The sequence below is a fragment of the Eupeodes corollae genome, chromosome 2 (assembly GCF_945859685.1).
Source record: "Eupeodes corollae chromosome 2, idEupCoro1.1, whole genome shotgun sequence".
Lineage (NCBI taxonomy): Eukaryota > Metazoa > Arthropoda > Insecta > Diptera > Syrphidae > Eupeodes > Eupeodes corollae.
Window position 1 is genome coordinate 51,131,687 of NC_079148.1, and position 26,211 is coordinate 51,157,897.

General features: G+C 33.6%; 2 protein-coding genes across 7 annotated transcripts in view; one reads left to right on the forward strand and one right to left on the reverse strand.

Moving 5' to 3' along the window:
- Nucleotides 1–15,748, forward strand: part of LOC129947504 (myotubularin-related protein 4) — a 32,384-nt gene extending 16,636 nt beyond the window's left edge. For 2 of the 6 annotated variants that reach the window (XM_056058084.1, XM_056058085.1), the window contains exons 3-18: nucleotides 29–822; nucleotides 902–1,092; nucleotides 1,186–1,381; nucleotides 1,442–1,627; nucleotides 1,700–1,864; nucleotides 1,924–2,050; nucleotides 2,113–2,218; nucleotides 4,904–5,421; nucleotides 5,533–5,822; nucleotides 5,882–6,156; nucleotides 9,433–9,595; nucleotides 9,659–9,763; nucleotides 10,080–10,202; nucleotides 14,157–14,350; nucleotides 14,510–14,633; nucleotides 14,703–15,748. In XM_056058084.1, the coding sequence (XP_055914059.1) occupies nucleotides 29–822; nucleotides 902–1,092; nucleotides 1,186–1,381; nucleotides 1,442–1,627; nucleotides 1,700–1,864; nucleotides 1,924–2,050; nucleotides 2,113–2,218; nucleotides 4,904–5,421; nucleotides 5,533–5,822; nucleotides 5,882–6,156; nucleotides 9,433–9,595; nucleotides 9,659–9,763; nucleotides 10,080–10,202; nucleotides 14,157–14,350; nucleotides 14,510–14,633; nucleotides 14,703–14,963 (3,818 nt within the window). In that variant the 3' untranslated portion in view covers nucleotides 14,964–15,748. Of the gene's footprint in view, nucleotides 1–28; nucleotides 823–901; nucleotides 1,093–1,185; nucleotides 1,382–1,441; nucleotides 1,628–1,699; nucleotides 1,865–1,923; nucleotides 2,051–2,112; nucleotides 2,219–4,903; nucleotides 5,422–5,532; nucleotides 5,823–5,881; nucleotides 6,157–9,432; nucleotides 9,596–9,658; nucleotides 9,764–10,079; nucleotides 10,203–14,156; nucleotides 14,371–14,509; nucleotides 14,634–14,702 lie in introns of those variants that run through there. The other 4 variants (XM_056058087.1, XM_056058086.1, XM_056058090.1 and 1 more) reach the window with 4 other exon arrangements.
- Nucleotides 15,749–22,923: 7,175 nt separating this feature from the next.
- Nucleotides 22,924–23,663, reverse strand: LOC129947512 (uncharacterized). Its single transcript, XM_056058101.1, has 2 exons — nucleotides 23,352–23,663; nucleotides 22,924–23,292 (listed from the first exon to the last, which is right to left on the reverse strand). The coding sequence occupies exons 1-2, from the start codon at nucleotides 23,570–23,572 to the stop codon at nucleotides 23,124–23,126; spliced, it is 390 nt and encodes a 129-aa protein (XP_055914076.1). The 5' UTR covers nucleotides 23,573–23,663; the 3' UTR covers nucleotides 22,924–23,123.
- Between the last annotated feature and the right edge of the window lie 2,548 nt (nucleotides 23,664–26,211).

Sequence of the window (26,211 nt, forward strand, 5' to 3'; positions counted from 1 at the left end):
ATTCATTCTGATTTTTTTCTTCTAATAGTTGCTGGTGAATCGGTTAAATATCTCGGACGAACAGATGATGGAGTCTTAGCTTTGTCTAACTATCGAATATTTTTATTAAAAAATTCAATTAATTCAGAAACATCTGTTCCATTGGGACTAATTGAATCGGCACAGTCACGTGATTTATTTCATTTGGTTATCAATTGCAAAGATGCAAGCACAGTTAAATGTTCCTTTGAGACTGCCGAACAATGCTCGGAATGGCAGAGACGAATAACGTTATCTGTTGGAGTACCTGAAAGTCTGGAATCGTTATTTGCGTTTCCATTTTGTACATGGACCTGGGATGGCATGTCCTCGGGTGAGAATTCGGATTTTTCGGAACGATTACAACGCTCGGGACGCTATGATGAGGACTTTCGACGTGAAGTCGAACGATTGCAGTTCGATTTAAATGGTTCTTGGCGAATCAGTCATGCCAATGAAGACTTTAAGCTATGTCCTTCGTATCCGCAGAAATTATTAGTTCCTTGTTGTATATCCGATGAGACACTGCATAATGTGGCAAATTTTAGAGGATCGCGACGATTGCCAGCTGTTGTATGGAGACATAAAAAATCTGGAGCAGTTATTGCACGATGTAGTCAACCAGAAGTAGGTTGGCTTGGTTGGCGGAATTCAAAGGATGAACAATTATTGAAAGCCTTGGCAGAAGCGTGTGCTTTTGATCGAGGAGAGCAAGGTCGTCGCCAGAATTTATGTCGCTCTGGAGACAGTACTCCGTCTAGTCCAGAAGGCAGCCACGAAGAAGTTATTCTCGATGAAGTCAGGGTAAAATAATATATAATTTTTATAGTTTTTTATAAATCCTCATTTTACTAAAACTAAACTATTTCAAAATAAATTTTAGAAAATTCTTATTGTTGATGCAAGAAGCTATACGTCTGCCGTCACTAATCGGGCGAGAGGTGGTGGCTGTGAATGCATCGAGTACTACCCATGTGCTGAAATCGAGTTCATGAACTTGAGCAACATACATGTGATCAGGAAAAGTTTTCAGGCATTACGCCTGTTGTGTGCTTCACCACCAGACGTACCTAAGTAAGTTGCTGAAATACATACTCGTATATCCGGTGCATTGATTTTGTTGATTGCCTTGTCTAAATATGCGTTTTGTTATTTTTTCGTTTTCAGTTGGCTTGGTCTATTGGAGAAAAGTATGTGGTTGCAACATCTTTCTGGTCTATTGGCTGCCTCAGTTACAATCTGTCATGCGATTGAAAAGAAAGGTCGCCCAGTTTTGGTTCATTGTTCAGATGGTTGGGATAGGACGCCACAGTTGGTGGCCACCGCACAATTGTGTCTCGATCCGTTTTATAGGACTGTTGAGGTATTATACTGAGAGTTTGCTAAATCTGTTATCAATTTATTTACTACTATTTCCATAAAGGGATTTCGAATACTTGTGGAACGTGAATGGCTTAGTTTTGGTCATAAGTTTGCTGATCGTTGCGGCCATGGACCCGGTTCGGATGAATTAAATGAACGATGCCCGGTGTTTTTGCAATGGTTGGATCTGGTTCATCAAATCCATAAACAGTTTCCTTGCTGTTTTGAATTCAGCATGGGCTATTTGGTAATAAAAATTCAACTTTTACCTGCTTAGGAAATATTTCATATTGTGTTTTGTATCTTTGTATAATTACAGATCAAACTTGCCCAGCACTCACTGTCTTGCCTTTTTGGTACATTCTTTTGCAACACACTTAAAGAACGGATTGAGAATTCGGTGTTCGAACGAACATTTTCTGTTTGGCCATTCTTATCAGGGCCAATGTACAGAAATCCGTTGTATGTTGCAAATAAAGAAAAAGTAAGTTTTAATGTTTGGTTTGGTTCATGTTTTTAATAATAATAAATGATTTCTTAAAGGTTTTATGGCCTGCACACAATGTAAGAGACTTATCACTATGGACTGAAGTGTATTTAGGAAGTTTAGGTAATCAAAATGGGGTAGATTTTCCACCGAGCAACTCGGACAACGTACAAGGATTGGCAAGTAAGGAAAAATGATTTGTTAGGAGTTTTTTTTAGTTAATAAATTATAAAATTAATTTGAAGGTCCAATGGCAAAAACAAGGTCTTATGGTGATCTTATTACAGCTGGGATTAATCAAAATGGGATCTCTAGGAGATCAAGTGATCCAAATATGACTGTTGAACCTAGGTGAGTAAATTTATAAATTAAAATAGAAGCACTAGAGGTTGTGCTGTGTTGCTGTATTTTTCTTTATTTTAAAGAAAGGTTATTCCAAAAGGTCATAGAGAAAAATTAAATAAATAGTTTTCGTTATGGGGTAGAAAGTTGCAAAAAAAGCCTTAACGTCAAATTGTTTAACCAAACAAATATATAAATTAAAAGAACATAGTTAAGGTTAGGTTAATAGGCTGGCGATTAAATATGTTCTTGAAATATTTTGTTACCAAAAATGCTTTTTAATTCACAGGCTAGTAGTGTTGTACCTATCCTCCTCTGTTCTCTAGTTATGTGGTAGATCGCTGTGATCCAGGACCCAACAAACTCTATTGTTAAAATTTGTTTTTTGTGGCGAAAATCGATATAATTTAATTCAATGATAGCCTGTAATAACGCCATCATTAGACTTAAAAGACACCGGTTTGATCGGGAAGGAGTTGGCAAGCTGTTCATGCTCTCGCATCCGTTTTCGAACGTCAGTATATTCATATGTATATTGACCACTCATGTATGTTTGGAAAATTGTCCGCCCATTCGTTAAAAGAATGTTTTTTTTTAAAGAATACAACTTTAAAATGGAATTAAGCAAATTTTTTTTTTTTAAATTAGTAGGAACTTTAATTTAATCAAACGATAATCTTCTGGCTTTTTGATTTAAATATGATTTCTGGCGTATGCCCGTCACGGATGGCTAAGACGTAGTCTTATCTAAAAGTCGAATTTTTCATGAACATTTCCAACATTTGTGGCCGTACATCGGCAATAACACCGAGAATGTTGTTCTCCAAGTTGTAAATCATTTCATCAACGTAGACTAACGACTTCACATATCCCTGCAGAAAATAGTCAAGCTGCGTTTAATCTCACGATCATAGAGACCAATTCGAGGATCTCTTAAATGAAGCTAAAGGTTCAGCAAACGTTTTCTTCAATTGTGGCACCAGCTGTGTGACATGCTGCACCGTCTTATTTAAGCCACGACTCCTGCACATCATGGTTGTTTAACTAGTAAATGAAAAAGTCAGTTATCATGGCTGAAATGACCAATCAAACTAAAAATAAATCACTTGGCAGTTACAAAAATTACCGATAGTTTAAAGTTCTTTTCGCCAACTTTTAGTTCTATGCAACAAACCCACAGACTTATACTCTTTAAGCTTTCTAATCTTTGATATGAACCAATCTGCGTATATGATGTTCGCTTTTCGCTTTTTCCTACCCCTTTCTTGCTACCTCTGGCGTACCACAAGATAGCCACTTAGGCCCTCTTCTTTTTATTCTCATCATTAATGATATGGAGTTGATTTCTAAATAATCCCATATCTTACGCTGATGACAACATTTTTCTATGTCGATGCATGATTCTTACCTTATTCAACTAGATCTCGACAGTTTCTTTTTGCACAAAAGCAAGCAAACACTTCACACCGTCAATATTTTCCCCATAACCAAACCATTCCTTCTGTTGAGGTTATTCGTGACATTGATGTTATGTCTTATATTATAATATTCAAAGAAATTTGTCAACCCCATATATAACTCGATCTCTACATCATCTTTGTGCGTCCCCTCATTAAATGTGCCTCTCGTCCCATTACCATGGAGTCCATATTACAAGAATTGAAAGCGTTCAAAGACATTTCCTTCAATTTGCCCTTCGAGGCATTCTTTCCAATGATCCTCTGATCCTTCCTCCATATCAAGATCGCCTTAAATTATTTAATCTCAAAACTCTGGAAGAGAGAAGACAGATATCTGACGACTTGTTCGTCCTTCGTCTATATCTGCCTTAAAATTAACCCTCGTGAGAAACACTCACCTCTTTTATCTTACCACTCACCGCACCTTAAGAGAACTCATTACTCCCATGCTATAGAATGTTAATTTAATTTTTTTTTTACTTTTTTTGATTTCAATGTAAGCACTTCTTGCCTAAGACATTCGTCTCCAAAACTGTGTCTTTCATCAGCCTCATCCTTAGTTACAATCTGGCTAGCTATTGATTAAGTTTACAGCTACAAATAAGCCGAATAAATGGGGGTTTTGAGCCCCACAAAAAAAAATAATAAAGTTACTTTAGCACAAGCAAAATATATTCAGAACTTATAAATATTTCAGGGTAATAGGTAAATGAGACCAAGCTTACTCAAACGAACAATACCCTTTATCAAATCAAAAATAAAAAAGTACATAATTAAGTTGTAAGTAGATGTTGTCTGAAACAGATTTTAACAATATTATTCCCGCTAATTAATTTATATTATTTTGATTGTTAGCAAAAAGTGCGATGAACTCTTCGTACCAGGGCCAAACAAAAGTTGTTTTTAATTCTCATGGATCTTTAATTAACGAATCTTTCCAGAGTTATATTTGCCCTGAAAAGTGCTTTTCAAATAAGTTGTTCGGATTCGGTATATAACTAAAACTCCCTGACATTACTATTGATAGAAATACAGAATTTGAATGTTCGTTGAAGTCTGAAATCTTGATCTGGGTCGCAAATACAAAGAAATGTTTCATAAACAAATTAAGATTTCTTGATATTATTGTTTTTGAATCACTTTTGAAGTGTGTTTAAATAATAACGAAAAAATATATTTAAGAGTTAGTTTTTCGCAGAAAAAGTGATGCAAATACTTTCAACAATTATTTCAGTTTGATGATAGTTAACAATTCACAAACAAACTCAATCAGCGATGTCCTATCTGACCGTGAAGACTCACCGGATATTATCGCAACTCTGATTCACGACACAACTGAAAGGCTGCAACATCTTACAAATGAACTTAATCAACACGATGACGATGATAACTTTAAGACTACTACAACAAGTACAACTTTAACAACAACTACATCTACACAACAAGTTGAAACCGCCCGAAGAAAATCTAATGCTTCTGACCTTTGCACTGAAAAACAACAACAATTATTATTAAATGAGCACAAAATGTTTGATGACATCACAAAAGAATATAATCTGACTGTGAATGGATTAAGTGGCGACAGTAATGCTTCCGCTACCGATACTAATGGAATTGAAATTGCTAACGAGAATGGAACTAATGGAACAAAAGAGATGCATGAGGATGTTAGTGAGATTAGAGACACAGTTGATGGTTCAAAGAATACTCTTGACATGAATCCGGATTTAATGCAAAGTGTCGATTTAGGAGGTGAGATTTTTTATTTTGTTCTCCATTGAAAGTAATTTTTTGTGTTTTGTTTAAAGAAAACTAAATTTGCTCTTTTCGATTGAGTCAATATTATTAACTTTAAGATTTAAGTTTCAGATACCACCACCAACTATAATCTACTTACACCATCTGGAGATACAACTGATTTGAATGATATTCACAACGCTTGGCATGGCTCTGTCAATACCAGCACTGATACACTTGTGCCAATGTCTGAAATGCAACACTCACCAAACAATAGCTTAATGCAATCTATTGATACGAATGCGGCTATAAATTGTAAGGACTCAACCACACAATTAAGTCCGTTTAGAACAACCAATGGTGGTGAAATGGGTACTGTTGAAGAGCCTGTCGACCGAATTGTCCAAAGAGAAGAGGTGAGCTTATAATAAACTCATTTTTATATTTTTATATTGAATTGTTTTTGTATACATAGAAGAGGCCCGTCGCAAATGCAACAATTTTGCCAAAAGTCCATAGCAAGCCAAACTTGTCTATGTTAAGTAGTTGTAGTTTAAATAGCAATTCAACAAATCCAATGGAAGAAAGTATTCTCATTTTGCCAGAACATCCGAAACTCGAGATATCAATAAGTGGAAAATGTGAAACAGTTATTAATAGTTCATCATCAACATCACATAGGCGACGAAGAACACTCTCCTCAAACTCAAGAAAAGAGTTTACAACCAATGGAAAAAACACAAATGGAAGGTAAGTTTTTTCTGCAATAATTTTTATTTTATTTGCTAAAAAAATGCACATATGTACATATATGTTGCTCCCCTCAAAACAGAAACATGGGTGTATAAAAAAATTAATGTCGTAAGAATTACAAAAATTAAGTTTGTTAAAAAAGTTTTTATTTCCAAATTACTGTTTTTTAAAACGACATATTATTATTTTTCTGATCTAGAAAATTTGTTTTTCTTGAGATTTTCCATAGCAAATATTTTTGAGTTAGAATCGATATCAATAACTTCGTAGGTTGCTCTTTATATTTCCAGGCCATGATTTAAGGTTCTTCCGGCGTACCAACGGTAGCCTGTGGTATGTTCATTAAATTCTGACGTTGGCAGGGGAATCATAAATAAAACTTAATGCTATCTACTGTCGTTTGAGCGTAACCTGCCCCAAATCGGTCTTTTTACAGGCAGTACTTGCATCAAGGATACTAAACAACTATCCTTTTTAGACCTTTGCATGGCAGACAATCTTTCATGAATTGATTACATATTTGATATCGCCAAAAATGATGCTAAGTGTCTTGGAAGTTATTTTTAAATTCCTCTTATCTGGCTGTAATCAATAAAGCCTTTATTCAAAATGCCGTAGCTGCTGCACACTTTAAAGCTATATTATAAATAAGAATTTATGTTCTTACAATGTTAGCTAATCATGATTAATAAAATTCTAAATTCTAAATTCTATTCTTCGAAAACTAATAACTAGCTCGCTTGAGTCTCTTATACAAAATTCAAAAGAGAGCTAGACAAATGATATGTGATAGTTGTCTATTTTTATAAACAATAATTTAATGAAATAGCCAGCTGCATTCTTCCCATAATTCAACCATTCTCAAATATTTCAACTGTAATAGTCGTTCTCTTGGGATTTATCATTAGCTTATCCTTGAATCCACGTTGGGTCCCAAAAGAGAAGCACAGAGCATACATTTTTTTCATAATCGCTTCACTTCTGAGTTTCAAAAAACCTTACTTACTTACTTAAGGTGGGGCTACAGTCCGGGGCAGAGCTAGGCCTCAACCAACATGCGTGTCCCGCCAGCTCGGTCCCTAGCTATCTGTCTCCAGTTTCGCACGCCAAGTTGGTTGTGGTCTTTACCCACCTGCGTACGCCACCTGAGTCGAGGTCTTCCTCTACTTCGCCGTCCCTCGGGATTGAATTCAAAGACCTTCCAGGCTGGATCGTTGATGTCCATTCGCTCTACACCTATGATCGAATATTTCCAAGGAAAAAGCATGGTACTTTTTGCAACTAAGCAGACTTAAATGTCTATATTGATTAGAATCCTTACAACTGAATTTGTATCCACGTCAACATCAGCTCATCTGATTTATTAAGCACAAGAGGATATACTTCATTTTCTCCGCGAATAAACAAGCCTAGCTGAAAGAAAACATTCTTTTTGGAGGACCTATGCGACGTCTCGTCTTTGCCACTGAAAGACATTCTGAAATACTCCAAAATATCTGAAGGGTTTGGGGATACTTCGTCCCAACTTAGATCCACACCAATATCACCCAATCCCAGCCAGCTTATCTAAGAGATTCAAAAGATATTATTTTTGCTCTTTGGTGATGCATCACCTCTTTAAACCCCACGTAACCTAAGCTGGCCAATACATTCCTGTCTTGTTAATCCACGTCCAAAAATTGTAAACAATCACTTCTCAAAAATAAACTCTGTTTAGTTAAATTTTAGTTAATAAATCGCTCTTGAAATGTTCTTTTCATCACAAAATAATAAATAAGTATGTATAACTATTCAAATTCAGATATTAGCAACATCCTATACTTGGAAATATCTTTCAAGAATGATGCGAGGGGTTGCCAGTTCGTTTCGTTCAAAAGTTTAATTGTTTCTTGAATTGTTAATGTTCTTTGTCCGCAATACGATATCCGTTGAAATGCAAAAATATACTGATAAAATGATAGCAGTCTTCTTTGGATTTAAGATTACATAAGGAACAAAATTAGTTGAAACTTCCATTGTAGGGTCCTCCGTTAAGTCCTCAGAGTTCGCATCTTGCTTTAAAAATTAAGGAGATTTTGTTGAAGCTCAGTGGGTCTTGGAAGTAATTTGCTTGATTTAAGCTCATATTGAGTTGGGAGTACAACAATCTACTGAGGGACTCGCGAGCAGTAGCTTTAAAACCAGAGTTTTCGTGTTTTCCAATTATGCGATAGAGCTGCTCCTTCAAATTAACCAAGTTTCTTTCTTCCATCAAAACTTCTTCATAAAAACTGATTGCCATATTTTTCCATTTCCTCATCCACCAATCTTCATTTCTTATTACTGGTAAACAGTTTAGGAAGACCTGTTTCTATGTATAAAGCATAGCTTGGTGTTTTCAGAGGCAGATTAAAAAGTTTTTTTTTAATTCGTTGGAATTTTTCAATTGCTTCGTATTCTTCCATACCCCATACTTGAACAGCATAGCAAAGTGTAGTCTTCACAAAAGCGTCAAAAATTTTGTATTTCGCAGAGAGTGGGACTCGTTTGTTTGAGAAAACATTTTTCCATGATATATTTAGCATACTCTGACAACTATTGGTTTTCTCAGCTAAATGTTCGTTAAAGTCCATCTTCGTATTAAGTTTCACTCCTAAGTATTTATATTCGTTAACCACTATATTCGAGGTTACCATTGAAGTAAAAATTATAACGAATCTGACTCATAGAAGATCTGGAAAATACCATAATCTTCGAGTTATCAGTGTTTATAAGAAGATCCCATTTGCAGCAAAATTCAGATACACGATTTATCATCAGTTGTAAAACATCGGGTGACTCTGAAAGTAAAACCAAATCGTCGGCAAACAACAGTACATTTATTGACATTCCAGCGATCCGAATTCCACCAGGAAGGAAATTCACTATGTCGTTGATGAAAAGTGAAAACAAAGGGGCACTGAAGAGCCATCCTTGTTTGTCACCATTGTCTGTTGGAAACCATTTTAAATAAACTGACCCATCCCAGACAGATGCTTGAGAATCAAAATACGTTTCTTTTATAACATGGATAAATTTAGTTGAAATACCTATTTGCGAGAGCTTATAGAAGAGCATTACGATTCATTTTCAAATATAATGGTTGGAAATATAAAGAGCAGTCAAGAGATGAAACTTTGCCAATAACTTTTTCGAACGTTTTTACATTTATGCTTTTGGGATAAGATGCTTTCTACAAAATGAATCTTGACTCAAATAATAAACACAAATAAATTATTTTGTTTTTGAATATAGTTCCACTGTTTCAAGGTTTTCAACTCCTGGCGTACGTTCCCTTCCACTTACCCCTCCGGGTATGCCAGAACGGCCACAAATTGCAATTTCCTGCCCAGATGGCTTATCCCATGCGCTAAGCGAACAAAATATAAGACTTCAACAAATCGTTCATGAGCATAAAGTAAGTTCAATTACATTTTATACATCCAAACATCATTATCATATTAAAAATCAATTTCTTCAGGTTCGTGAAGATGCACTCCTTCGAGAACTACATGGAATGCGAATGGCTCTCTTAAAAAAAATCTGTCCTAGCTGTAACAGTGCTCCAGTTGTCAACGACGAACAGGTATGTTTATGTAAAATAATTAAATTAAAAAAATATTAAAATATATTAAATATAAATGGTAGTATGGAAAACTTTGTTCTTAATACCACAAAAATGTATGTAAGGAAGCATTTCCATTGTTAAATAAGTTTTATTATGTCTACACAAACACACTACACAGGAATGCATTTCATCCCAACTACATTCCTTTGTCCTTTAATTGTTATTTGTTTTTATTTTTTAATATGCACTTTCATATTCATTTAACTTTCTTTATGTTTATTTACAATTTTTTTGTTTTGTTTCTTTATATACTGGTTTCTTTTTAAAATACAAGGTAGATGTGATCATGAATCAAGAGAATAATTTATTAAGCCTTTGCTACTGTTATTCGTCTAGAAATCAAAGAAGATATTGTGAAGATGGTGCAATGTATTGTGGGAGTAGATCGCTATCGCCGGTTAGTTTTTTTTTAATTTGTTTTCTTCTTTTTTTTCTTCTGTTAAACCAAATCAAAATTGTTTCTGTTTTCTTTCCAATAAAATAAAATCATTTTATATACATTTTTTTTATTAAATGTATCAAATGCCTTTTGCCTAATCTTTTTTTTTTGTTATTATGTTATCATTGTCCAGTCCATATGTATTATTGTGTCGTGTTCATAAATATTATTTAATAACATTAATAAAACAAAATTGAATCATTCCATTTCATGTATGTATATAATTTGTATACGCTTGGCTATTATTCAAAATCAATAATTAAGTATTGAAGTATGAACTTTATAAATTTTAATATAAAGCAATTCTTCAATGAATAAATCTTCTGTTAGCAGAATAAAAATAATATTCTATTCGATTGAAAAATTTGTGTATAGGTATATTTTTTTTTTTTTTGAAGACAAACGTTAAACCGGAGAATTCTAGATAGACACTTCTTTGTTCTTTTAGAATTTAATACTAATATAATAGAATTTTATTCTAAACCATATTTTGCTATATTCAAATGTTTTCTTATTGTATACAGAAAACATAAGTTCTGAAAGTATTCAGCAAAGTAATAAAATAAGACGAAAATAGCTTTTAACCTAGAAATCAGAGATAGTAAATAGAAAATTCGTACAAACATTCCTTTAGGCGCTTTTAACATTATGTAAAAGTCTTATCAAATATTGTGTCTGCGTCTTAAGTTATTGAAGGTAAAAGGACGCGAAAGTTCTTTTCTGTATTGATATAACTAGAATTATTGTAACACCAAAATGACACGACGAATCTTCTTTAACATTCATGTAGTTGCAAGAGTTCTAAAAGACCTTGACATACACAAATCCGTTGACCCGGGTAATATCCCCTCTATTTTTCTGAAAAGGTGTTCATCGCTTGCAAAACTACTGTTTTTCAGCTTTCCTACTATCTCTTTCCGAGCGGATGGATAGCAGCATTAGTCCAACCTGCACTAAAAAAGACAAATCCTACTCCCCTCCAACTATTGTCCAATAGCACTCACGCCCTTTCTTTCCAAGGGTATGGTCCCGACAGCATTGGGTAATTATAAACCGTGTAAAATGTTGTCTCCTGTGGTTAGAGCGTAACCCAACCCAGATGACACTATATATGAATGTTTCTCCCCTTCTGATCTGGCTGTAATTTACAAAGCCTTCATTCGTTCAAAGCTTGATTTTAACTCGTTTATCTTTTGCAGTTGCCCCAAAAGCCAGTTCAAACTTCTTGGATAGAATTCAAAAAAAGGCTTTGAAAATGATAGGCGATATAACTATAACAGAAACATTTACAAACCTCGAACACCCCCGCAATGTTTCATGTTATCGATATGTTTTAAAAACAATGTTTCGTCGAAGTAACCAGTTGCATTCCACCCATTAAAAAATTCAGCCGGTAATACACGTAACACTTCCAGAAATGTTCTTCAGTTTACCCTTAAGCTCGATTTTGGTCGTACTTGTTAAGTATAGAGATTCTTTCTTAAACCACACATGTGAATATTAATGTTGCAAGTAGTTTTAGTAAAGGCGATAACAGAAATTTTCGTCACTCAGCACGTAAAGCAGCGTTTCCGAGAAAAAAGTGCATTAAAAGTACAACTTTTCCAAAAATTGAAGTAGGGAAGAAATTTACTTCAAAAGAATTGCAGCTTGACGCCTACAATTCGTTGATTTCAGATATGGTTTCCATAGACGTCTAGGTAGCGCATTTTTTCGGCAGAAAACACGCGAATCTTGAAATTAGTCTCATTCGAAAGCCTTCGACTGCCTGATTGCTAACATGATATACGTCTATGTGACCATATTTTTCCAGCAGATGTCTTGGAGTTTCTGAACACTCAATAGCCCTCGAATTTGTGAGTTCAATTATGTACATGACAGATGAAAATTTTCTCACCTTCTAATCTGGCTGTAATTTACAAAGTCTTTACTCGTCTTGATTATAACTCAATTATCTGGTACTGGTGCCCCAAAAACCAGTTTAAATCTCTTGGATAGAATTCAAAAAGGACTTTGAAAAAGATAGGCGATAGAACGATAACCGAAACATTTACAAACCTCGAACACCCTCGCAATATTTCATGCCTTTCGTTGCTTTATCGATATTTTTTTGAAAACAATGTTCTGTCGAAGTAGCCAGTTGCATTCCACTCATTAAAGAATTCAGTTTACCCTTGAGCTCAATTTCGGGCGTACTTGTTGAGTGTAGAGATTCTTTCTTAAACCGCACATGTGGATATTAATGTTACAAAAGTGGTTTAAGTAAAGGCGATAACATACCCAGTCATCCAGCATGTAATAGCAGCGATTCCGAGAAAAAAGTGCATAAAAAGAACAACTTTTCCAAAAATTGATGCAGGGAAGGAATTTTTATTCAAAACCATTGCAGCTTGGTTTCGACAGACGTCTAGGTAGCCCAATTTATTCGGCAGAACAAACTCGAAACTAGAAATTAGTATCATCCCAAAGCCTTCAACTCCCTGATTGCTAACATGATAATATGTGACCATATTTTCCCAGCAGATGTCGCCGAAAATGCGTCTTTTTTCTTGGTGTTTTTGAACACTCAATAGCACTCTGGTTTGTGAGTTCGAATATGTACATGAAAGACCTTTAGGTGGCCACATTCTCCTGATTCAAATCGATTTTTTTTAAAGAAACACTCGAATAACGATGTAGCACACTTAAATAAATATATTGCAACAAAAACGCCTGGACCAGAATATAATTAGATTCAAAAAATTAAGTTTGTATTCCACTAAACTGCTGGAAAGCTTTACGAGTGATATGCTCTTTTTTAAAATGGTTTTTGATGGCACTCTTTACGTTGATCGTGAAGTTGTAGATTTAACATTATTGGAGCAATAAAAACAAAGATAATCAATAAAAGGTTATTTTCGCAGCCTTAGACCTTACCTTTCATAATTTATTTTGTCGGCACCTTTTTGTATGAGGCTTTTTAATCATTGCTTAGAACGTTCAATGGAAAGTATAAACGATGTTTTGTATTACTATCTCGCATTTCAAGGTGAAATCCTTATTTGACTGCATTAATTGGGATGCTTATTGTAGAACTTACACACATAAAATAAGCATAAATAATGAAAAGGATTTACGTAGCAATTAAAAATAACTTACTGAAGTATTGAAAACAAATGTAACAGAACTCAATAGACTTTCCTAAACGACTTTCCACGTATTAATATGTATATGAGAATTTGTACGATCAGTTCCAAATCTTCACTTCATCGTAAAATCGTTTTTATTTTTTAATTCAAGTATGAACGTAAAATATTAAAACCATTTTTTCACAAACGTACAAAATTGTAATAGTTTCGAAATCCTTCACTTTTAATTTTACACATTGAAACAAGAACTCAGTTTCCCTTAAAACTTAAAAAAAAAACGTTGCTACATCATGGTCTCAAACTTAAAAAAAGATAGTTTAGTAGATAAACCATCAAAATGCTTGTTTTTGATGAATGAGTAGAGATGTAAAACTTCGTAAGACAATCATAAGAGTAAATATTTTTTTTTAAAGAAATGCCTAATAGTTGTTGATTCAACAATAAAAATCAATATTGTTTGTTTCAGAAATGTGTTTTAAGTAAACCACACCAGCACCAGGACATAGAAATTACAAATTTCAGTACTAAGATTTAATAAAATGTAATCCAAAGAAATAACAAATTATTAAACGAATAATAAATTTACCTTCTCCAACTTGTGTTTCTTTTTTTTACGCATGCAAAATGATTAACTTTCAAAATATGTAGTTGTTTTTGTTGTTATTAACCATAAAATAATCTTGTCAAGAGTGAGAGTGGGTGTATAATATATATAAATATTTGAATGTTTAAAAAATGTCCTAAAACACCCAAAAACTGGTATTTTGTGTTTGTTTTATTTTAGTGTTCTGTACTAGACAATGGTGAAAATCTGTCAGTGTGTTCGTGGGAGGCTGTAGAAGACCGCAGTGGGGCTTCTTCTTGTGCCAGTTCTATACAGCCGACCAGTAGTGTACTTTGGGTTCCTGATCATGCGGTATCTCGTTGCACCAGCTGTCAAACAGAGTTTTGGCTGGGCCGACGGAAACATCATTGCCGGTGTGACACTTGATTTCTTTGTAATATTTCAATATAACAAATATTCCTTTAATATATACAATTGTTTTTTTCTCTCTTATTTGTATTTGTTTTTAATGAATATTTTCAAATTACAAATAAATTTCAATGTTTTTCATTTTTATTTTTTTTTATTTTAAGTTCATGTGGACAGATTTTTTGTGCTGATTGTTCAGAATTCTGGGCACCCCTACCCGATGAGAAACTTTTTAGTGATGTAAGATTATGTGGGCCCTGCTACCACTCAGTGACAACACGAATGCAGGTAACATACTTACGAGTAAATAGAATTGTATGTACAATAATGTAAAATTTAAAACTTTTATTTTAATAGTTACAGAACCGGAGTGTCAGTAATTTTTCGAGTAATAATCAGTATAATAATCAAAGCAGTAGCAGCAGCATAAGCACATCAAATTGTCCATTAGAAGTCAATTTAAACACATCATCAGCAACGTCCCCATCACCCCTAAACAATAATCTTAATATTAATGTTAATGTTACCTCAAGTGCAGCAATGGAAGCGTGCAAACATGCGGTAAATCCACCTCGGAATGATCGTGGCCTTCTAAAAGCCACAACTGCTTCCAATTAAAGATAAAAACAAAGGAACAACAACAAAGAAAAACAAGTAAACATCATTTAAATAAGTAAAAATAAATAACATCACTTAACAAAATTCAAACGATATCGTATGGTTTAAAAAGAAAAGAAATTATATATAAAAATGTACACATACCAAAATGTGTGCATATATAGATTGTACATATTGTGGGGTTTTGAAGAAACACGACACAACCCAATTAAAATGATAAACAAATTTGGGTAAAAAGCCCATTTTTTTAAAATGATATTTATTGAGTTGAGTCGTATCTCTTGAAAATTGGCGATATATAATCATGTGAGATCAAATTACAAAGAAAAAAACAAAAACATGTAACTTTACTATATATGTTCCCTTTTAAATCCTCTTTTTATGTTATGTTATCATCACAAAACAAAATAAGAACAAAAAAAATATAAATTTATGCCTAATTGTGTATTTATTTGTTGTTAAGTTTAAAGCGAAATCGAAAGAAAAAAAATTAATTTATGTTTAAGAATTTAAAGTATAAAAATAAAATATATAAAATGCATAAGAAAACAAAAACAAAACAATTTTGAAATATATAAATATAGACAAAAATTATTGCTTAAAAAGTGAATTAAAAAATATATATATGGATTAAAAAATTAAAAAAAAAAAACATAAATAAAGCCGAAAAATGCATTATACCGGAAATTCTTACTTGAAAACTGGAAGACAAAGATATATTATTATGTAAAAACTTATAACTGCATACAATAAAAATATTTAAAAATTAAAAAACAAAAAAATAATATTTCTTCTATTGCACAATAAAGATTAAACAGAAGTTTAAGACCTTTGGAGTGGGGAAGATAGCTTCAATTTGATCATATTCCGCCTTATCGAGCTAATCGTCGGAGTTGAATTTTCTCCGATTTCTTATGGAGGCATAAAATGAACTCATCGATGGCCAGCGGTCAGCAGGTATGTGCATCACAGGAGCACTTCGCTCAATACCAACCGCAGCTCTGGAAGTGCTTTTAAACCTAAAACCTCTTGAAATCTTCTCCAAAATGGATTGGCTGATGTGAAATTTTGTACTAAATTGCTCTTTTTGGGCTTTGTGCCATTTTATGATTTGGGTTATATATTGTTGGGTGATGAACCATAAGAAACGATAGAAATCGTTATCGTCGTAATGCCCAAAATAAATGTCACAAACCCTAACCCCTATCAAAAAACTCAACTTCAAAATTAAAAATTCTTTTGGACAAAATGAGAACTAAAAATATTGGTCTTTTTTGTTAACAATTTATTTGGATTCGTTTTGGATTTTTTGAAAATCTTTTTGGACTTTGTGAACAATTTTGGGCTTCATAACATTTATGAATATCTTTTTCTGCGATGTTATCAGAGTGGGTCTGATCCTATCTTCTTTTCATTTCTTGTTTTTTCTGAGTTATGGCTGCTTATATTTAAAACAAAGAGTGGTTTGTTACAACAAGAAGCGCTAGAAAATGATGTTAGACTTACATTTTGTTTTTAAAGACAAATATATTTTTTGTTTTTAAAAATACTGTTTTTCGACTGGAAAATAAAACAAAAATACGTTCAGTATACCTATCTTATGCTCAAAAGCAGGACAATAACTTCTAGCATGAGAAGTTTTACTACCACCAGATCGGTGAATCGAGGCACCCCCCAAGGTGGGGTCCTTTCGCCTCTTTTATGGAACATGGTAGTAAACGACCTATTTTCATCATTGGAAGCAGAGGGTTTCAGGGTTATTGCCTATGGTGACGACGTTGCAATATCTGTATTTGTGAAGCACCCCCAAGTTCTCTCGGAACTCCTATAAAATGATTTAAATAGGCTAACAAAATGGGCTAAGCAATGTGGCTTGGACCTCATTCCATATAAAACAGAATTATTACTCTTTTCGAGAAGATATAAAATTCCTCAGATTAGCCCACCCAAGATTAAAGGAATACCATTAAGCTTTTCCGACCAAGCTAAATATTTAGGCCTCATTTTAGACAAAAAACTAAATTGGAAGGCAAATATTGATGAAAGATTAAAAAAGGCTACTGTAGCGCTTTTTACTTGTAAAAATGCCATAGGATTAAAATGGGGCTTCTCCTCAAAAATAACCCACTGGCTATACACTTCGGTAATCAGACCGATACTCATTTATGGAGCTGTCGTATGGTGGACCACACTGGACAAGATGGTAAATCTAAATAAGCTCATCAAAATCCAGCGGTCAGCAGGTATGTGCATCACAGGAGCACTTCGCTCAATACTAACCGCAGCACTGGAAGTGCTTTTAAACCTAACACCTCTTGACATCTTCTCCAAAATGGTGGCAGCCAACTCATGTATGAAGCTTAGAGCCACATCTTAATGAAACAGTAACAATACTGGACATACTACTATTCTAGACAGTTTCCGATCTATCCCAGATCGCTTAGACTATACCACCCCAAAAATGGTATTCGGAAAAAGATTCCATGTGTCCATCCCTTCAAGATTCTCCTGGGAAGAAGAGAGACCCCTGGAAGACGATACGGTACACTTCTATACAGACGGTCCAAAGACCGATCACGGAGTTGGAAGTAGTATCTAACAGTTTAATATTCACCTCATTTGGGTGCCGGGCCACAGAGACATTCCGGGAAATTGCAAAGCCGATGAGCTCGCCAAAAACGGAACACTTCTGCCTAATGTAAGACAAACACATAACATAGGAACACCTCTTGCTACATGCAAATATCTTCTCAAACAATATGCTTTAGAATCAACAAATGCTAGATGGTCACAGAGTACCACCTGCCTAGCAACCAAGCAAATATGGCCAAGCATAGACTTAAAACGGTCAAAAGGCTTGATATCCCTGAGCAGACAAAGTATAAGCTCTACAATTGGAGTAATAACAGGACACTGTCTCATAGGAAGACATGCTCTGACTTCTGTAGAAGCTCCATGGACGAGGAGGAAAAAGAAACAGTCCTACACCTTCTATGTAAATGTCCAGCACTCTCCATTAAGCCTAGTACATACTTGTGAACCATCTCGTGAACCCATACAAATTTCAGTTTTTGGTTCACCCGTGAACTTGCTCGTGAAGCTGAGTGGAGAACAAAGTGGAGAGTTTTCGTTCACGGGCAATTCACGTGCAAAATGTACGGGAACTGTTGGTGAAGCTTTGACATTTGGTTTGTTCATGTTCACAACGTGTACTCACAAGTGTGTACCAGTGAGCAATGTCAAAAGTTCACTTTCTCCACTGGCGAACGTTCACTTCACGAGGAAGTATGTACTAGGCTTTAGAAGGAATAACTTACTCGGTAATCCCTTCTTCGATAATACCAGTAAACTAACTTTATTAAAAGTACAAAATGGTTTGTTTAAGTTCATTACTCTCTCATGAGTAACCTCATTAGTGGTATCACAATGGACCCTTGAGGTCTAGGTGCGTCAATGACATCTGGACAGCCACTCCAACCTAACCTAACCTAACCTATGGAGGCATATTATTTTACCATCAGCTGTTCGGAAAATCTCTCCAATGAAGTTAAACGCATGTCATTTAAATGCGTTGATTTGCGATCAAGTACTAGTAATTGATTTATTTTTCTCAGGAAAGGACACATTTTGCTCTGAAGTCCTTTCGTTTCTCAATGATCTCCCATTTTTTTATTTCGTGCCCTTAGCGCGTTCGATTCTGCACGCAAAAATAACTCTACACTCTCCATTTTAATCTAAGTAAAAACATTTATTTATGTTTTATTAAAAATAAAATTATATCATCATATTCAAAAAAGATATGTTTGGTGGGGGGACTTTATTCTGTAGTTTTGAATTGAAAATCGGTGCATCTTATAACATTTCTTAGAAAGGACGAAGGATGCGTTCCTGAGAAAACTTCGCTCTGACGATAACATCAATAGGGCCGAATAACTAAAAAACGTAGAATATGATAAGTGACACAAAAAAGGCTGTAAATCATTTGCACCATTTACAAATCTGGAGCACCATAAAAAAAGCCGACTGATAATCAAGTTAACACAGGTGTAACATACATATAACATACATACATCTTAAATGAGAACATTTGTATTAATTTAACAAACACAAAACTCAAAGCTGAATCTTTGCTATGTTGTGTTATTACATATTTAAAAATATAATCCCACAGTTCCAAAGTAACATCTGGTGTTGCAGGTTGCGGGGTCGTTTTGTTGATGAGAAGCTAGTTATTAGTTATAGTTTGTTTCGAAAGGAGCGTAATGTAAATCGGATTAAATTTAAAGGGATTATATCCGTTTAGTGATGGTGATGTAGGCTGCAGATGTGACTATTTTTGTAAAAGATATGTTTCCTATAAGTCTAAGGTTTGATAAAGATGTTGAAGGTAATACAGGTGCTTTTTTCACCAGCACCACTGGTGTTGGCAGATTTATATTCCAAAATAGCCCTGAGTCTACATTAGTTGTATGGTTTTCAATTTTATAAGCTGATATCTTATTAAAGATATGATTTCGGTGTTGTAAATTGCATTAATTACTGAGATGCTGTCCGCTTGGGAAATGGCCTGCATCCTTCACATCTTAGGTCAGACGCTTGCTGTTTTTAATTGTTTGTATTTGGTTAAATGAAAAAACAGCGATTCTGTTTTCTTAAACCATGGAGCGTAGCGGGGGACAATAAGTCGTTCCCTTTTGGTTGTCAGACTGTTTAAATTTGATTCTTTAAGAATTGTAGATATGGCAAATGGATTTTTTTTTAATTTTAAATTTCTTCCTTTTTTTAAGTCAATAATAGAGTTCTTTCAGAATACAAGTTTAGCCAGCTTTCATAATGATAGTATGTCTCTTCGTCATTCGAGTTTTTAGTTGGGGTTAAGGTTAAGTTCTTGACAATTTTATTTAAGCCGTTGTATAAAGAAGTATACATTATTCAACTGAAAGTTTTTTTACTTGTCTCGGATTAAATTTGTCTTCAAAAATTAACAATACCACATGATTTTTTTATTTTCGTTGCATTTAAAACAAATTAACAGACAATTTCAGAGAAAATTAAATATCTAATAAAATATTACGTTTTGTTTAAGAATTTAAGTTTATACAAAATTTCCCGGGTTTTGCATATCGACTGTTAAACTTGATAACCTCGTAAGTCGAAAAAAATATTATTGATGCAAACAAATCAGGAGATTCAGAGCCATTTTTTGGTATTTTCAGACCAACAATGTTGTCCTGAATATTTTTCAGGAATGACACAATTAAAAACTCGTACTATAAATCATATACAAAATTAAGCAGTACCATGTTGGTCTCCTACTACGTAAGTTAATAGATTTGTTTTCACGTCGGGGTAAAGTTTCTCTGTGTTAAAGTGCATAAATAGGTGGTGTTTTTCATAAAAAGATTAAATTAGTAATATTTATTGTTAAATGTATATATATAAGACACAAAATTATACAGTATCTTTATGTTATATATTGTTTATTAGAGATTTCAATTCAACGAATAAATACGAGATTCTGCTTTGGCTAATTAAAAAAAAATATATGTACATACTTACGAGGTTCTGCATTAATTAAAAATGACTTCTCAAGCACTCTTAATGCTTAATTTAGCCTTGAAAAAGGCTCATGATTCGAAATCAAGTTCAAGGATTGATAATGATATTGAGCAAGAATTGTTAAATCATGTGCTCAATGGTAAGGACCCATTCATTAATTTTTTTATATTTATACAAAATTATTTTTGTATAACTTAAGATGATGCGATGGAATACGAGAATTTGTCCAGTGGTGATGGAAATCAGATTGACATCAGAACTCACTTTTCTGATAACGAACGTAATCAAAATTTAATGCTTTTCCTTAACGAAAATGAAGCAAATGAGAATCAAAATCAGAGTTTAACATTTTCTTATGTAGACCATGGATCCATTGATATGTTAAGCGAAGTTTCAATCCTCGAGGTAAATGATGATGAAGATATTATTTCAAATACGGAAGGTACAGAAGGTGAGAATTGTTTTATAGTCATAAAACAAATAAATAAAGAGGTGAGGATGCAGGGAAAGTCCTATTTGGGGTTCTCAAAACCAAAATTCCAAAAAAATACATTTTCAAACTGCGAAAAAAGAAGCCCGTGTAATGGGAGAACGATGCAAGTGCAAGGTTGTACATAAGGGTCCCAGGAACAAATGAAATGAGGAAAAAAGGTATTTATTGATCGTATTTGGAACAATATTAACTGGGATGAAAGAAAAGCTTTTGTCTGCGCAACGGTTTTGATAAATAATGTGGATGGAATTAACCGCAGGCAAACTGCTTTGAAATATTTTTTAAAAAATTCTAAAGGAGACAAAATTCGGGTCTGCAAGAAAGTGTACAACTGGAATAAAAGAATGGTCAATTTTAAATTGGTTCAAAAAGAGCCAGTTGGGAATCAAAGAAACAAAACTCAATGTCCTAAAAGTGCAGAACTTAATTTCATGAAAGAGTTTTTACAAAATTTAAGTAAGTTGCCTTCACACTTCTGCAGAAAGGAGACCACTAAATTATACCTAGAGCAAAATTTCCAAGCGGTAATGGAAGTTCATAGGGCTTATGCTAAGAAATGTCAAGAAACTGGCAACGTAGTCAATTCTCACACAACAATAAGAAATATGACAAAAGAAATTAATATCGGTCTTTATAGGCCAAAAAAAGACTGGTGTGATATTTGTTTTAAACATAAAAGTGGAGAGGTCCTTGAAGAAGAATTTAAAAAGCATATCAAAGAAAAAGACTGTTCCAGAGCAGAAAAAGTTAAGGATAAAACGGATGCACAAAATAATTTGTACCATGTTCTAGCAATAGATGTACAGGCTGTTAAAGTATGTCCGTTTATAAATGCGAGTGCATTATATTACCGAACCAAGTTGTGCTGTCATAACTTTACAGTCTATAGTTTAGCTGAAAAAATTGCTACATGTTACTGGTTTGATAAAACCGTTTCCGATGGCCAGGCATCAACATTCGCATCTTTTCTTTTGCATTATTTAGAAACAAAATTGGTGAGCAAGATTCCTATTATCATTTATTCTGATTGTTGCACGGCACAGAACCGTAAGAGCATCGTGAGCAATGCACTTTTGTTCATATCTCAAAAATATGACGTTGAGATTATTCAGAAATATCTTACAAAAGGGCATACTCCAATGGAATGCGATAGTGTGCACAGCACAATTGAAAATTAGATACAAAATAAAGAAATCTACATCCCCAATGATTACCTTAGGTTGACAAAGGAGGCAAAAGTCAACAAACCATTATATAAAACTGAGGCTCTAAATTTTGATTTTTTCAAAAACTTTGGAGCTAAAGAATTAATGAAGTATAGCTCGATTAAACCAGGAAAAAAAAAACGAATGATCCGTGTGTAACAAATGTCAAAACTTATGGATATCATAGAGGTACGATTTCGTACAAATTGAATTTCGATGATGAGTACAAAAACTTACCAGCAAGGCCCAAAAAGGTTAATTTTTTAGAAACAAACTTCGAACAACTACACTCATCACCTTTAAAAATTACAAAAAAAAATGACCATCTGCAGGAAATTAAAGCTATAATACCGAGAGACTTTCCTTTTTTATGACTAATTGAAATACCAAGACACTTAAGTATTGAAAATTGTTATTTCTTTAATTTGTTTTAAATTATCTTTCGAAATATGTGTGCAATATGAATTTATCTGATATTTACTTATTTTTTTTTATTTTTTTGTTTGTGTTATTAAATAATTTTACCTACCTCACAAGTGTCCATAAATTAAAAACGACACATTATTTTGACAAAAATGTTATTAAAAATAATGAATTGTTTATTTAGTAACTCAAATCAACTATTTTTTCTATCTTTTCAAATTCCCATAATTTCATTCAAAATAACCCACGTCTGAAATTATCGTTCCTTTCTAGATACTGCGCGAAATAAAATAATGTGTTTGTGCCAATTTAATTAATAATTATAATTACATTTCGGGTATCTACATAAAGGGGCTTTCTGAGAAGCCTCATTTAAAACTATTTCGATTTATAAGCAATCAATTAATATTATTATCTGAAATCTAGATCTAAATCTAAATCCGAAACTTTCTTTCGAGAAACAGAAAGTGGAAATAAACCTCATGAGCCTTCCTTGGTCTGTGATAACATTTGCTTTTTCAATGATTCAATGACGCCAGCAAAATTGGCAGTCTTCTTTTTGGCTGATTTTGGTGTTGAATTTTGACTTCGTACACGCATTTGTGGTAAAGCAACATCGTCCATAAAATCAAAATCATTTTTAGCCGGACTAAAATTTTAATTATATTAAAACAAAAATTGAAGTGCATACAATAAAATAAAACATACGCTTCTTTTTCCACAGTTTCGCTAACTTTAGGTTCTTCTTTGTTGTTTATGGGAGAAGGAGCTCGTCTGCCTGGACATTGCCATTGTAATTCGGGAATATTTCCATTTTCTAGTGCAAGGTAATAAGTTTCGAGTTCTTCGGCGGATGGAGCGAAGTCTTCCCCGTCCGATACACAGGAAATCGACCAATCTTCACTGTTTGTTGCAACTTCAGCAGTCATAGTTAAAATTTAATTTTATTTGAAAATTTATAAATTGTTTTTCATATAAGAAGAAAACAAATAATTTTGTTTATAACTCTTCAAGAACGTGACGTTTGAATATCGAAGTGTCAAAAAAGTGAAACCAAAGATTAGTGTCTTCTTTTAAGTTCTGTTCGATTTGGAATTTTTTAAATACAACAAGTTCAGGATGGTATAATTATTCCTATTTAGAAAATTTCAAAGGAAAAGTGCGAAGTTACAACAACATTAAAACATTGCTAAATAGATATGGACCGCTAGTCAATTAGTTCCATTAAAAAGTACCTTTTGAAGTACTTCCACCTCTTTAGCTTCGCTTGCCTGTTTGTATTTATTGTTCTTGTTTTTTTGCATCAACAATCTTTTTTTTCAATGAAACTAATGTGGTTTTCCATTGAACCAAAATATTGATGTGCCGTCGACGGGCCGGCAATATTTTTTTCTTAAACGTTTTCCAATGGGAAAAGTATTGATGTTTTTTCCCGACAAATTGATCCGTTTTGAATTCGTCTTTTGAGAAGAATCTACACAGATTTTCACACTCATTTGAACACATACTAAAAACTTGACAGTTTTGCAAACGTCAAATGAAATTATTGTTTGTTGAAAAAATAATTGAAGAGAATTCAGCTTCGTTCTGTTGTAATTATAAATAATTATTTTCTGTGAAAACAATACAAAATTTGATTAATTTCTTGGCAATATTATTGTTGTGCTTTCAGGATCAGGTAATTATAAAATTATATTGAATACTTGAGATGGTTGAAGCATAATTATTTCATTTTCAGGGCATGGACTACAGAATGCTGGGTTTGCTCCTTCGTCTTCGTCCGAGGACGAAGATATCCTGACAATTTTCAATTGGACGACTTCGACGATTGTTCAAGCTAATGCATTTTTATCCAGGAATGAAAGAAATTCCATTAAAAATTTTGAAAACGTTGTAGAAAGATATACGGACACCAGACCGGTAGCAGCTAATGAAATTGAATTCAAAACAATAGACGAGAGGCAGGATTATTACTGTAAATAGTTTAGTATGCTTCTGACAGCTGCTACACTAATACACTTACAAAAAGATATTGCTACGTTTTTTTCTTTCCATTGAAACCAAAAAATATTGATTTTTAGTAGCGACGGGCCGTCTATTTCATGTGGTTCAATGGAAATCGACATAAGTAGGTACATCAGTTTTTATAAACTTGGACCAATAACAAAAAAAAACAAAAATTAAGTTGTAAAAGTTTCTCCATTTATCCAGAAGGCTATTAGCATTATAGTTTTTTCACACCAAACCAAAAACGTGAACATACACGTTTTCATTTGACATTTAAATGTTAAATTTTGTATTGATGAAAATATTTGTGAGTAAAAAGTTTAGTTCTTCTCAAATTATTTGTGAAACTAAAACGAATTCTAACCAATTCAAGTTGATTTTAACGTAACACTAGCTCGTCTAGAAAAAGAGTTTCAACTGAAGTTCTGGGGACGGGTGGAATGGGCTCACGGCATGAACCAACAAGAACTACAAGCTAGTTGGCTGCAGCTATCCTCTAAGTTCACTTTAACCGGTCCAAACAATTCACTAAGGAGAAGCTAATTTTGTAGAAAATATATCATAGAATCAACAGCAAACAAAACTGTTACAATAAAAATTCATTTTATTTAAAACATTTTCTTCTTCTTTCACAACAAATTCAATTAAAAATACTGAGCTTATGACTATTGCTTCTGTTGGCCAAATGTGCCTTCAGAATCACCATATATTGAGGCCGTCCGAGCAACTTATAGGTCTAGTTAAGAAGATTCTAAACGATTTCGTGTAGGTCCTTAACAAGAGCATTTGAAACTCTGGAGGATCATAAAAGAACCGCCAGTGCCGCAAATAGTCACCGGGGCTTTTATTCTCGACGTTGGCAAATTTTGAATATTCTGTAAATAAAAAATAAAAAGCAATAATTTTTATTTTGTAAGGAATTTGTATAAATAATATTACTTACCAAGACCAAATTTATTTCCAAATGAAATATTTGTTTTGACAGCAGCCATCAGCTGTTTTATTTACATTAATTTGAGCGCTGAATTTTTTGAAAGGTTTGTTTGTTTAGTTCAACTTTGAATTGCAACTAGTTTTCGAAATGTTTTATATAAAACTTGTGGTTAACGAAATTTGTGGAAAATTGTACCAAAAATTTATGGGAAAACTTGAGTTTTCGATGTAGGTTTTCGGCAAAACCCGATAATTTCACGAAAACCTTGTTGTTTTCGGTTTGGTTTGAAAAGCCTATTAAGCATGAATATTTTAAATCAAAATATGATACGGGAGTTACACTAGCGAATTAAAGGTAAGGACATAATTATATTACTTGTCGTAAGTGAAGTTTAAGAGTAATATTTATTAATCGAAAAAATAGCTGTTATTTTTGGCAGCTTAGTTGTTTTATTTCTAAAAGTGTTGTGAGGTTTTAAAATACAAGCTTTCTTTAGAATCTGAATAAAATCGGGTGTAAGGACGATACATAGTGATGCAAGAATTTACCACCCAACTTCACGTTTACGAGTATGTCAAAACGCTACTAGCCCTTCTGTGAATTCGGTGGATATAAAGAGAAACTTTT

Excerpts from the sequence above, each read along its gene's own strand:
- LOC129947512 (XM_056058101.1), bottom strand. The coding sequence starts at position 23,572 with ATGACTGCTGAAGTTGCAACAAACAGTGAAGATTGGTCGATTTCCTGT. Across the intron at positions 23,293-23,351 it reads GAAACTGTGGAAAAAGAAGC|TCCGGCTAAAAATGATTTTG; the intron begins GTATGTTTTATT and ends TTAAAATTTTAG.